Consider the following 12,600-nt stretch of genomic DNA (forward strand, 5'->3'; position numbering starts at 1 on the left):
CCATTGCGTGCATTAACCGTGAGGTTGTGTGGGAAATGTAGAGGAATCCTTTTGCCTGGAACTTCTGGGAAAGGCTTACACGCCAGGGAGTGGTTTTCACTTGACCCTACAGCAGCCAAAACTTACATCAAAGTGGCTTTGCAAAATTTGTGAGGCTCGGAGAATTTTTTATTTTTTTTTAAATATTCAAGTAGGCAGAAGGACACTAAAAAGGTTTTAATGTAACATTTTACAGGTAGGTCGCATCTACAATTTAGGGATGTAAATGTCATTTAAAAAAAATATTCATTGCATCTCCTCTAATTATATCGGTTAAACAGTTAACCCATCACACATACCAAGTCCAGGCCAGGGGGGTGGGGAGCCCTAGGCTGGTGCCTGCCCTGCCCTGCCCAGCTGCGGGGGAGAGGCCGCAGCCACCTGCCCGGAGCAGCGCAGGGAACCGGGGCCATGCACTGACCCGCTCAGACACAGTCGCTGCTGGGAGCTGCCCTGCCTCGTCCCCTCTTGCCCTGGGAGGGAGGTAGCAGGTAACAGGGCTGGGGATGGTTTAAACTTATCTCCCTCTAGCTGGTTTCCAGCACCTGTGAAGAAGCAGCTAATGGTTTAATTGACAAGTCATTAGACCTGCTGTTTTTCTCTTTAACCTCATATACTATGGGTACTAGTTATCCCTCATCCCTTCTCCTCCTTTCTCTTTCCCTCCTGCCTGTTCTGCCACCTTCCTAAAACCAGAGGCACCGCACCACTTCCCTGCCCCACTGGATTGCACGTTACCTGCATTACAGGTATAGCTGTGCTTATCATTTAAACGATTAACCTTTCACATCCCTACTAAGATTGTAAGGGTAGTTGCTGTCCATCGAGGGCTGAACACAATGTAATATAAATAAAGGGTCATGGAGGAAAAGGAACTATAATCTTTGGGATGCATTAGGGAAGATTTAAAACACTGGGTAACTTCACCCAGTAGCAGAGATTTGGAGGGAGAAATTCACACTCATTTTGGGACTGACTCCATAGCTTGAGGTGACTGTGTTTATAGTGCCTGTTCTTGCAATAAAAGATTTAACAGTGTGTTTCAAATGCACATTTAAAATCTCACTCATCAGTGGGCTGTGGATTTTTTTCTCCCTCTAAATCTTGCTTGTTCAAATTGTCAAGCTTGACAGCCCTGTACCAGGAGCACACTGTCATCATGAAACTTGTGTATTTAATTCCTTCCTTGTGATACTAATAGCACCTTAAGATGATTAAAGCTGGAAGAATCCTTGCATTTAATTTCCTTTCTCCCGGTTATGCTGTTTGCTGGCTCTGCGCTTCATTCAGTGGAATTAAATGGGTTGCCTTTCTTCCCTGTGTGTGTTGTATCAGTTTTACTTTCTGGCTTTAGACCTACAGTTGTGATTTAGAAGCACAGTCACTTTAACCTCATTCAAGTAACACAACTTGGAGCATGTCCACGCTGCAGTTTTTCTGCCTTTCACAGCCATGGCACATCCACACCTCCCATGCTGTGGGTTTGTATTGATGCATTGTGGGAAATTCTGGGCAGCTTTCCCATCCTGCCTCAGCAAGACATCGAGCATGCCCAGAATTGCAGGTGGTGGGGCAGCGCGCTCTGGGATGCCCCGTGACAGCTAGAGAAGGGAGGAAAGAGCCTTCGCCAAGTCCATTACATTGGCACAGTGAAGGGGTGGTTTGCAAGCCACAAAAACGTAGCATCCCGACCCAGTCAACAGGAGCACAGCCACGTGCCAGCTTGGTCCTCCAAGTGTTTGCTGCCGTAGTGCCTAACCAACAGTTCTCCATGCAGCGGATGAACACAAACTGACCTAGAGTCAACCCGTGTTGCTCATTGGTCAAGGGCTGGTAAGCTGTAACATGCTTTCCCCCCCATAATAGGGGGAAAAAATGTTCCTTGGCTTTTTTAATGTGGAAAATGCCTTTTTTGATTGCTTGGGGGTTTGCTTTGGTTGCTTCTGGCAAAAACATGAGCCACTGCTGCTCAGCCGGTGCCTATTTGCTAACAGCAGCATACTCCCAGGCCCCATAACAACTCTCTTTCAAGTCGATATGGGCAACTGCTAGGGCCTGGTCAGCTCGTTCAGCCAGCTCTATAACTGACCTAGAAAACGGGCTCTGCTGCTTCGCATTTAACAAAGAACTGCTGAGTAATATGTACCTGGGAAGGTATTTTTGTTATGCAAGAGGCACAAATTCCTGGAAACAGGGATTTTGAGATCATCACACTCCTTCAGTGTAGGAATTTGTATTGAACCCCCCCCCCAAAAAAACACTAGGAGCTAATTCAGGACCACCAGAAAACACTGCAGTGTGTGACAGAAGGGAAGCCTGCTAGGCTGGTTTCATTCCCCGGGCTGAGCAAAGATCGAGGAGTAAACAGCAGATCCAGAGCTCAGCGAAACAGACTCTTAACCTTCTCTCAGCTGGAGTGATCCCCAAGCCTCCTCCTGACAATGTCTCTTTAATTAGAAAAGAGCTTTTCCTCTCGCCCACTGATCTGGCGCGTGACGCCCGCACACAGAGTTAATTACGAGGGTTGGCTAAACGTCTCCGCACGCAGACCCCCGCCTCGCTGCACCAAGCTACTCCCTGTGCGTCTTTCACGATGCATCAGCTCCCTTTGACAAACTTCACCGCCAGCCCCGTGAACCTGCAGGGGAACAGGGCCGGGTTGTGCCCTGCTTCCGGCATCTGTGCTAGAGCGGCCTGCTGAGCGTGGGACGCAGCACCTCTTGAATTAGTGACAGTTGCTCATGATTTATGAAAGCTTGTGGCCTAATGAACAGACACCCAGCTCAGCAGCAGTTCCTAATGATAATGCCCAACATTATTTTTTAAATCCTTGTTTTGATAGCAAACAGAGCCAACGGGTGACCATGCAGCTCCCAAGTCCCTCTGCTGTTTTGGTGAGGCTTTTCCAACCCCACCCCTGGCAAAGTCATTTTCCAGGCCGCCCAGAGGAAGAGGGTTGCTGGCAAAGCATGAAGGCTGAGTGTTGGGAAAGCTAAGTTTTGATCCGTACAAACTCAACTGCAAGGCTTTCAGACCAGTCGCTTCCTTCTCCATGCCTCAGTTTTCCTAGCTGTCAAATCAGGTGGAATAATTATAGGTGCCACGGAGGGAGGCTAAATTCTTAGTGTTTGCAAGGTCCTTTGACATCCTGAACAGGACAAAATGAAATCCCATTTCCTTCCTTAGGCAAAAATTGACATGGCTCTAGTGCCAACACCGCCCTCAATATGACCGGTTAAACGTAGCTGCATCTCTCCTATCAAAACAGTGTGTGTGCATGCACTCCACTTGTACAGAAAGCCATTTACACAGGCACAAAGAGGCACATGTACCCATAGTCCTTCTCAGAGCCCTTTGGGAGAGGGGCTGTCATCTTGTCCTGTCTCAGGATAGCAGGTAGCACACTGGAGCCCTCAACATTTAGGTGCCTGGAGGAACAGGACCAGTAAAGAAGTAAATCGTTAGGTGTCAGCTCACTATTTTGTGGGTGTGGATTGGGCCCCTGGGTTTGAAAGACCCACCCTGGCAGGTCAGCCACTGTCCAGCTCCTGAGTGAGAGTATGAGAAATGACTACAGGAAAACTTAGAAAGGAGAGAAAGGCAGAGGAAGGTAAAAAGGCTGAATGTGAGCTAATCTCAGCCAAGCCCCATTTTGCTTCCCACTGGTACTGTGTTGTCTCCCTTTTTTCCAGCAGAGGCCCAGTGCTCCTAGGTGTATGTGGGATGTGAGCCCTCCTCCTCACTGCCCGCTGGTGATTTCTTCTGTTCATCTATTTTTTTTTCCCTCCTGACCCTGTAGAAAGACCCAACAACGGGAGCGCAATGACGGCGGGGAGTGCTGAAGCTGCGGGAGCCATGAAGAGCCAGGACACTCTGGAGAACAAGCCGCCGGGACCTGCCCCTCCTTCCCGGCGGCGTGGCCGGAGGAGGCGGCGCAAACCTCCGCCGGAGCTGACTGTGAAGGGGCGGCTGCGGATGCGCTCACCCTCAGGGGCCTTTGTGATTGTGGGCATCTCCGTGGTCCTGGTTGGCATGACAATTGCTGTTGTGGGTTACTGGCCTCACCGGAGCACATCTGCAGCAGGATCTGGGGCCAGCTCAGGGAACTCCAGCAGCACGGGGGGCATCAGGAGAGAAGTGAAGGCACCTGCCCGCTCGCACCACCTCTCCTACACTGAGAAGCTGAAGCTCATTGGCCCTGTCATCATGGGCATTGGCCTGTTCATTTTCATCTGCGCCAACACCATGCTGTACGAGAACAGGGACATGGAGACCCGCCTGCTGATGCAGAAGGGCCTCTATGCCATGACCCTGGGCCTCCCGCAGGTGGCAAGCCCAGAGGAGAGGTACTTCCAGCGGAGGACTAGCCTGCCCATCCTCAAGGCCAACGCGGAGTGTGTGGAGGGTTGCTACGAGGTGGATCTCTCCTCTAGTGGGTTCCAATCCCGTTCCAGCCCTGGGAACAAATGGGCCGACTGCTACGGACCTAACAAGCTCCAGACGACGGCCCAGCTGCTCCATCACAAGGGCCATTCCCCTGCCATCTCCCTCCTGAGCATCCACTCGGGTTCTGGCAACTCCATGGAAGGGAACCTCAATCTTTCCTTTGCTTATGGGGCTGAGTCGGTAATTTCCTCAGCTGTCAACACTCTGCCGCTTCCCGTCATCAAGCTAAACAACTGCCTCCCGAAAAAACAGGCTGTGGCTCGGGGGGCAGGGGAGGAAGGGGAGGGCAGTCCAGCTAAGGCACCTGCTGAGTTGCCAAGGCACTTGTGGACACCCTTGCCTAGTGACAGCAGTGTGTCTCCCAAAAATGATCTCCAGGGCAGCCACGTAGTGGTCAATATGGACGTTGGGCCTCCCCCTGTCCCAGCCAGTGAGGAGCTCCTGCCCCCCAAATGCACTAAGAAAGAGTTCAGTTCAGATGTACAGCTCCATAACCCCGGTCACTCCAAGTCCCTGGACCTTGGTAGGCCTGGAGTGCTGCTCGTGGCGCCAATCAAAGACCGGAAGAACAGGAGTTGGCCTCGACTTGACCAGATCAGCCTTGTAGGCTTTGCCAAACTGGAAAGCACAGGCGAGTCCTCAGATCAGTTGTTGGAGCGAACAGAGCAGCAGAGCAGGGATGAGCCCAGGCCAAGCTCTTGGCAGGTGGGCACAGAGCTGGGTACTGGAGTGTGACCCCAGCAACAGACTGGTGACATGTTTATTAAACCTTCCTGTCCCTTTTTTTACTGTGTCACTTCTGGGGCTGGTGAGGACGCTTGTTTTTAAGTGGACATCATAATGGTGACTGGGAGGCCAGCTTGCCATCAGCCTAGCTGCAGCACAGGCCTGCTGCGCCTTAAGAAAGGGATGTTTCTCTCCTCTCCAGAGTGCTGCTGTATTGACCAGTTTCTCCATGGATGGTCCTGGCCTTGCTTTAGAAGTCCCTCTACCTGCGTGTTTTATCAGGGAATCCTTGCTTGAAAACTGAATGAAAACTCCAGTAAAAAGGGAAGGCGGGGTGGGGATCCCTGGTGCACAACTCCAGCGGCATCCTTTCTTACAGTCACTTGGCAGGGCTCTGGCAAGGCTCGGGCTGCTTCCCCATGCTGCTAGGAGGCTAGCTGGCCAGGGGCTTGCCGAGCCTAACGAGGTCATTAAATGTTATCTTATTACCCCAAAGATGTTGAGTTGATAATTTTACCTGGTTAGTGTTTGGGGATGTTTTGTGGCCGGTTTCTCCTGATGTCCCCCCGCAAAAGTCCCTTTTTCTGTTGATGTGTTTGCATGGTCTGAGCAGCCCTGGCAGAAGACAGTTCTGTGGAAGATCTCTGGGGTGTCGCTGCTGCTGCTCAGCCGCTGCCATTGTGATCTGCTTAATCTGAGGAAGCACAGGTCGTGTTTCTGCTGTCTCATTGGGACCCCATCGACTTTCACAGTGGCGTTTGCTTACATCAGCTCTGAATTTGTCCCTTGAGAAATCAGGGGAAAGTAATGGGGGGGAGGAGGGTGTCCAGATTTTCCCTGGAAATTTTTCTACATTTCATTATGATCAGTTCCCAACCCCGTGAATATCTTTGGTGTCCAAAAATTTCAATTTTGGCCTTAAACGTGGGATCAAATATGGCTCCTCTCCTGTTTGCAAAGCTGGCATTACTCAAAAGGTGTACTCGTGTGCGTGTTTGTGGAGGTGGGATGGAGTGCCTTACTGCTGATGTCATTTTGAAAAAAAAAACAGCTTTTTTTTTGGCATTTGACGCAAAATCTGGAACGTGAATGTTTCCCACATGCTTAAGTGACATTTGCAGAGCTCTGGCACATGCCCCTTCGCTTCAGGACAGAGGCTGGTGCTAAGGATGATGATATTAAATAGGATACGTAGCCTGCCTTAAATGCTTTATTATGCAAGCAAAGATCTAACAATAGATACTTGCACAGGCACCAGCCTAGCAATGCGCAGCTGCCAGCTTATTCATCGGCACATATAGAACACTCTGCATCAGCCTGGTACGCAGCTATGGGCAGCCCTAAGTCATTTTCTTTTTGCTTCATTCATGGTGGTTCGTGGATCCTGGCTCTAATTCCTAGTTTTGGTTTGGAGAGGGAAAGGGGAAACCCTGAAGGTTTGCAAACCCCATACCTGTCATCTGCCCATGGCATAGGTCAGCAAGGAGCCCCAGGGCCTTCTAGAGCAGGAGCATTGGCAATGGGGATGTATATTCCTAACACTGGTATGCATATTCCTAACTGTGCATTAGTGCTTGTCCTGTAAGAAAAGCTCCAAGACTCAGACTTGAGGCTTAAACACACAGCCAGGTGTTTGGCCTTTGTGTATATTCTAGCCCTACTAAATAAGGTCCCCTAAATAAAGCCCCTAACATCTATGAATCTATGAATCCTGTGTAGAGCTCCTTATTGTAGGGTTATATACCATTGCCTATCACTGTGGTATGTTCTTTATAAAGCTTAGAGCAGCAGCAAAGTCCCTAATGGGCTTAGTGGAGGCCATGACTTTCCATTCCTCTTGGGTAAAACATTGTAAGGTATTTTTATATAGATTGAAGACTCTTTATTTTCCCTGACACAGTTAAGAACCTGAATAAGTGGGGAGCAGTGTCACTCTGGTGAATATCCCTCCAAAGTGGGAAGTTTTTTTTCTCAAAGAAGGTGGCTTTTCAGCATGTCTGTATGTGTCCACCCTCCTTTGGAAGTGCAAAGCATAGATGGTTTCCCTCAGCCAAGGGCATGCAATTGCAGGATCAGGGATGTTCGGTACCAAGCCATACTTTCAGACAGTGGGTTCCCCGCTGTGGAGGCTAGGCACACAGTTACCCCTCCGGACACGTGCAGGTGGCAGTGATGCAGTAAGAAACCACATTGAGGCTAACTGGAAACCACAACCTCCCTTTCTGTTCAGATGAGTCCAGTGCTCGTTTCCATCAGCACTGATCTCCCTCCATGTATGTGACCAGTGCTGGCCCCATGGCTACACAACCAGCTGCTCTTGATAGGCATCAGAAACTTAGCATTTACATTAAGTGGATCAGTGTTGCTCTCCCAACCTGTCCTTTACCCTGGTCTATCCATGCTCCTGTGCTGCTCTGCTTTCAGTGTCTCTTCTACCCACTCTGTCACAACTCTGCTTGCTCTCAGAAAGTGCTTCTTAAACTAGTCATTCATTTAGTGGTGTTCTCTGCAAAACAACAAAGGGCAGCAAAGGATGGGCTTGCGTAGCAAATGTAGGCTTCAGTCACCCCAGAGACTGGAAGGTTTCAGCTCTGTCTTGTCTCCCATTTGCAAAATTTGCATCTAAGTTTAGCTTTCAAATGTGTGAAGGGAACGCTTTATCCCTAAAAAGAAACCAAGGACAAAAGGAACCGGAGTGTACCCTGAGTTACACCTATATCATGAATTTACCTTCTCTCTCACGCTGGTTTGAACTCCATTGATTTCAGGGAAGGATGAGCCAGTGCCTCTGGCAGAATACGTGCTGAGGCCTGGTTTGGCCCCTCGCTGGACTGGCCCGCCGTCCTTGGGGTGATACAGGATGGGACATGTAAAGAGGTCCTTAGAACTAGAAAACGGCTCTTCATTAATCAGGCAAACAAGAAGAACCACTTGCTGCCTATTTTCTTATGAATAAGGACCCTTGTTTCCAGCATCTCTTTCCAACGTATTTCACGTTTGCCTTTACCACGACCTTGATTATCCTCTGGAGGGTGGAGTGAGAATCAAGCAGAGCTACAGCTTTTGATGTGTTAAAGAGGCTGTCGGCAGACAAAACTCATCTGTTTCTTTGCATCCCTACTTCTAATGTGAGAGTCAGGACGTGTGGAGAAGTAAGACAAGAGAGGGGACCAAGACAGCTGGGATCCAATCCCAGCTCTCCTGGTGACTCTGGTCAGTCATTCGTGCGCGTGCGCGCGCACACACACACACACACACACACACACGCGCACGCGCACACACACACACACACACACACACACACACACACACACTCTTGGGCTTGGCCGAGCACAGCTGCAGCTCTGCTGGCCGCAGTAGTCACCATCTCCTGCAGGGGCTCTCCAAGGGACAGAAGTAGCAGTAGTAACAACTGTAGCACCTTTCCATGGCTCCTGTGTGGCCTTTAGGAAGTTGCATCAACATTTATTGCCTCCACTTCCTGCTTCAGATAACTAAGATAAATGTATCAGGACTCATAGTAGAGATGATCTCTTTTATTAGATGAACAAAAAATTTGCAACACTGCAAAAATCTTGTTGGTCAAATAAAAGAGAGCATCTCTACTACGAGTCCTGATTGCTTTTTCCTCTAGACTAATATGGCTACAACCTGGATACCTGAGATAAACATATGCCTTCTCCTCCATACAGCACTTTGAGCTCCTTGGATAAAATGTGCCAGACAAGTAGCACCAGAAGTCTGATCTCTGGACTCCTGAAATCTGCTCCCAACTCTGCTTCCAGATCCCTTTGACACTTAGTAAGTTGGGGGGGGGGGGAAGGGCAGATTCTATTCCACCTATTAGGCATGTACGTGGACTTAGGAGCCTAAATGTGATTGTATTTCACCCTGTTAAAATCCCTGAAAATCCATTACCACATCTACTTTCGTAACACTCATCGGACCCTTAGAACTGTGTCAAAAAGCAGCAAGGTGGAGGTGGCCCCACACAACTGAAACGTCAAACTGATGTAAACCTGTTCTCCCAGAGTAGCTGAGATCAGTTATATCGGGAGCAAGGCTGATTAGGTTGGGCTTGATTCTTCAGGGGTGATTGGTGCTTAGCAAGAAGGTGGTATGGACATACCTGCCTCTCCCAGTCCAGAAAACTTCACCCAGTTCTCCCTGCACTGAGTTTATGTCTATGGCATGAACTGGGGCATTTCTTTTTTTTCCCCAGAGGTGCAGCCTGGTTGTAAAAATTCCTAGCCATGCCCCATGGTAACTTGTTCCAATGGCTAATGGCCCGTCTTGGCTATTCACCAAAGTTGTTGCACGGAGGGGGGTGAATGACTGATCCGAAAGGACTTCCCCTTTACCACGCCAGGACCAATATCCAGAGTCTCCCACAAGATATCTAAGGTCTCCTCTGCTACATCAGCTGATGCACTGCAGCTTGCGGCAAGTTGCCCACATGCTCTTTTGCTTCCTGTGCTCTCTGTTGATTCCTCCTAAAAGAGAGAGAGATGATATATTACTTATGTACAAAAATAAGGTAGTTTTCTCTGAGTAATCTGCTTCCCTGAATGCTTAGCATGGGAACTGCTGCCTTTGTAAGGGCTGTGTCGGCAGCCTGCCAGGTACTTGAGGACTTTGCCTAATTCAGCACCAATGTCCAATTCAAAAACAACCACGCACAATCATAATATCTGAGCTCATAGCTGCTTTGCCCTTTGTTAGATGAAGAGACACTGCCTGCAGTAAAAACCTGCCCTGTTTTTCTTTTTATCCTAAATTCGCAGCTAGAAAACAGAGAACAGCTGCAAGTTGCACATGGTCTGGATTGCTCCTGGCATTCGGATGTGGGTGTCTCTTCTTGAAAGGTCCAGGGCCAGCCTCTCCCCGGCGGTCACCCCATGGAAGTGAAAACTGTTGGGGGGCAGCAGACCTGGCATGCCAACTCTGTTATCCAGGGGCTCTTTAATGCCAAACTGTCTCTCTTTGGTATCTCCAGCTCTCTACTCTTTCTTCTTTCCCCAGGGACTCTTCTAGCCCTGTCTGGCTGGATTTGGTTTCTTACTCCATAGCTCTCCACATCCTGATGTCTTGTCCTGTCCCCAGAGTCCACCTTGGCTTCTCTTCTATCTCCTCACCACCCGGGGTACTTCTCTGTTGGTGTAACCCATAGGGAGGCCCTTCTCTCCTGGTCTTGCAAATGGGAGTACATGCTGTATTCCACGGTTTGCACCAGAGTTTCCAGGATCTTGATTTTCATGACCAAGAGCGGTGTGGTTTCTTTTCGTTTTTCACCAAGCCTCTCATTAATCCCTTTGCTGTTCCCATCTGTCTAGATGCAAGCTTGGTTCTGCCCTTTGGTCTCTCTAATGGGAATGACAGACTGACTGTAGTTCCTAGGGTGTGGAGTTTCTGCCTCTAAGATTAGTCCATTAATCACCTCTCAGCTCATGCTCCAAACATGGACAAGGTGGGATGCAATGAGCACTGACTGGCTTTGACAAGAACACGAAGCATTGTCCAAGAGCCTGAAGGCTGAGGCCACCTCTTCCTTTGGGGGGAACCGGCGCTGAGCTCTTCAATCAGAAATGCTCCTTTAGCAGAAAGAGCGGTTGAAAACTGCTGAGTTGGCAGGACATGTTGGCTTGTTTTGCTTTTCCAGCCCCAGTTGCTGTAGCTCTTAAAGGTAAAAAATGAAAGAAAAACCTTCAAAGAAGCCCCAGAGCACAGTGCCGTCTCGAACAGACAGAGTAGAGCTGATGGGAGGATCGCGCTTCGGTCCCTTCTGGATTCGTTTCCCAGCTCCATGCCTCTGGGCAGAGCTTCCCTCTCCACCACTTCCTCGATGACCCGTCCCGCCTCTCTTCTCTGCTACCGCTTGAGGTGCTACCTTGCTGGTGACAACTTCTAAGGTACAGAAATTTGCTTTTATTCCACATGGAAAAGAGCAAACTAACTTTTGGACATTTTCAAGAAACACAACTTGAAATAACTGGGGTTTGGGAGGGGGCGTTTCTTGAAAAGGTCAGGCTTTGATTCTGCTCTTATTCACTCTCTAATCTGAGGTGACCACAGAAGTGTGGGCCCTAGTACTCTTCCAGACACAATTTCTGTTGATACCAGTCCACCTCTGCAAAACATTTTGGCTTCAAAATAGCAGATTCCAGCAAAAACACATTTGGCGGCGAAGCGGTCTAAGCAGTGTTAGCCCAGGCATTCGTGCTCCCCAGGCTTTTAAACTGAATAAGGTTGCAGGGACCGCGATACATAGGGTTGTAGTCAAAGGACAGCTCAATCCAGTTTCTGTAGCATCCTCTGGGGCCAAGGGACTTAGGAGCTGTTGCATATATTGCATTTTGGGCTCCTCTCTCATCTGCCACTGAAATAGGAAGCAGCCAAATAGGAGGTAGCAAGTGGTGGGTGTTTCCAATTAACTGTTTAGAGGAGGAAGTGGAGAAGGGGAGTGGGGAAGCTTCTGTCAGAAAATTATCCTTGCCACCTCCACAGCTTTTAATAGTTTAAAAGACTCCCTATAATGTACGATGCCACTTTGCAGCAGAGCCGGCCAGAACTCAGAATTTCTGAGACAGGAAAAAAGCCCTCTGAAAAGTTGAAAGTTTCCATAAAATGAAATTCCCTGAAACTCTTTCAGATTCATGAGAATGTTTCATTCCAACTTTTTTTTCAGTTTTGTTCGTGTACTTGACTAGTTTTTAAATTGTCAACTCAATTCCAGCAGAAACTGTTTTAGAAGAACTAGTTGAAGTGGTACGGCCTGCGATGGGCTCTTCCCAAACAACAGTTTGCTAAATGGATCTGTTCCCGCAGGCTGTTCTCTTGGAAAAAGTTTACTTTCTCACCCAGATCTTAAAATTCTCTACGGAGAAAATTAGCCTGAACCCTAGACCCTGTAAATGTGGGTTGTGTTTGTCCGATGCCTGCCCAAAGATCAAAACGTGTTACTTGACGGGAGAAAAATGCGTGCCCTCTGTCCAGAAGCAGGCATTCGGGGATCCAGCGTCTTCTCACTGAAGTTGAAGGAAAAACTCCCAGCAACTTAAGTAGGAGCAGGATTTAGCTTTTGAGGGGTCAGACTGGAAGATAAACAACATTCCTTTGAAATCAGAAGTGCGTCCCAGCTGGCCCCCTCCCAGCCTTCACACACCCCAACAGTTGGAGCTGGGTGCATCCTTTATAACAAGCACCGGCCCTCCCCGACCTTTGTCGAGCCCTGCCCCTTGCTTTTGCCTTGCAAGAAGGGCCCATCTTTGTTTATGACATAAATCCTCCGAAAGAGCAGTGTTTGGTTATGGGTGACCTTGTGCAAGCTGGAGTGCAGAGCTGCGTCCTGCTGCTTTACAGCCCTTCTTTCCCCCCTGCTCCCAGTGCCTC

At 49.0% G+C, this 12,600-nt stretch overlaps 1 protein-coding gene across 1 annotated transcript; it reads left to right on the forward strand.

The window, feature by feature from the left end:
* Window positions 1-572: 572 nt before the first annotated feature.
* TMEM200B (transmembrane protein 200B) lies at window positions 573-5,703 on the forward strand. Its single transcript, XM_019547665.1, has one exon. It carries the CDS (start codon window positions 3,862-3,864, stop codon window positions 5,218-5,220), a length of 1,359 nt encoding a protein of 452 aa, XP_019403210.1. The 5' UTR covers window positions 573-3,861; the 3' UTR covers window positions 5,221-5,703.
* Window positions 5,704-12,600: the final 6,897 nt, after the last annotated feature.

Source organism: Crocodylus porosus, unplaced genomic scaffold (assembly GCF_001723895.1).
Source record: "Crocodylus porosus isolate Cpor-Errol unplaced genomic scaffold, CroPor_comp1, whole genome shotgun sequence".
Lineage (NCBI taxonomy): Eukaryota > Metazoa > Chordata > Crocodylia > Crocodylidae > Crocodylus > Crocodylus porosus.

Excerpts from the sequence above, each read along its gene's own strand:
- TMEM200B (XM_019547665.1), top strand. The coding sequence starts at position 3,862 with ATGACGGCGGGGAGTGCTGAAGCTGCGGGAGCCATGAAGAGCCAGGAC.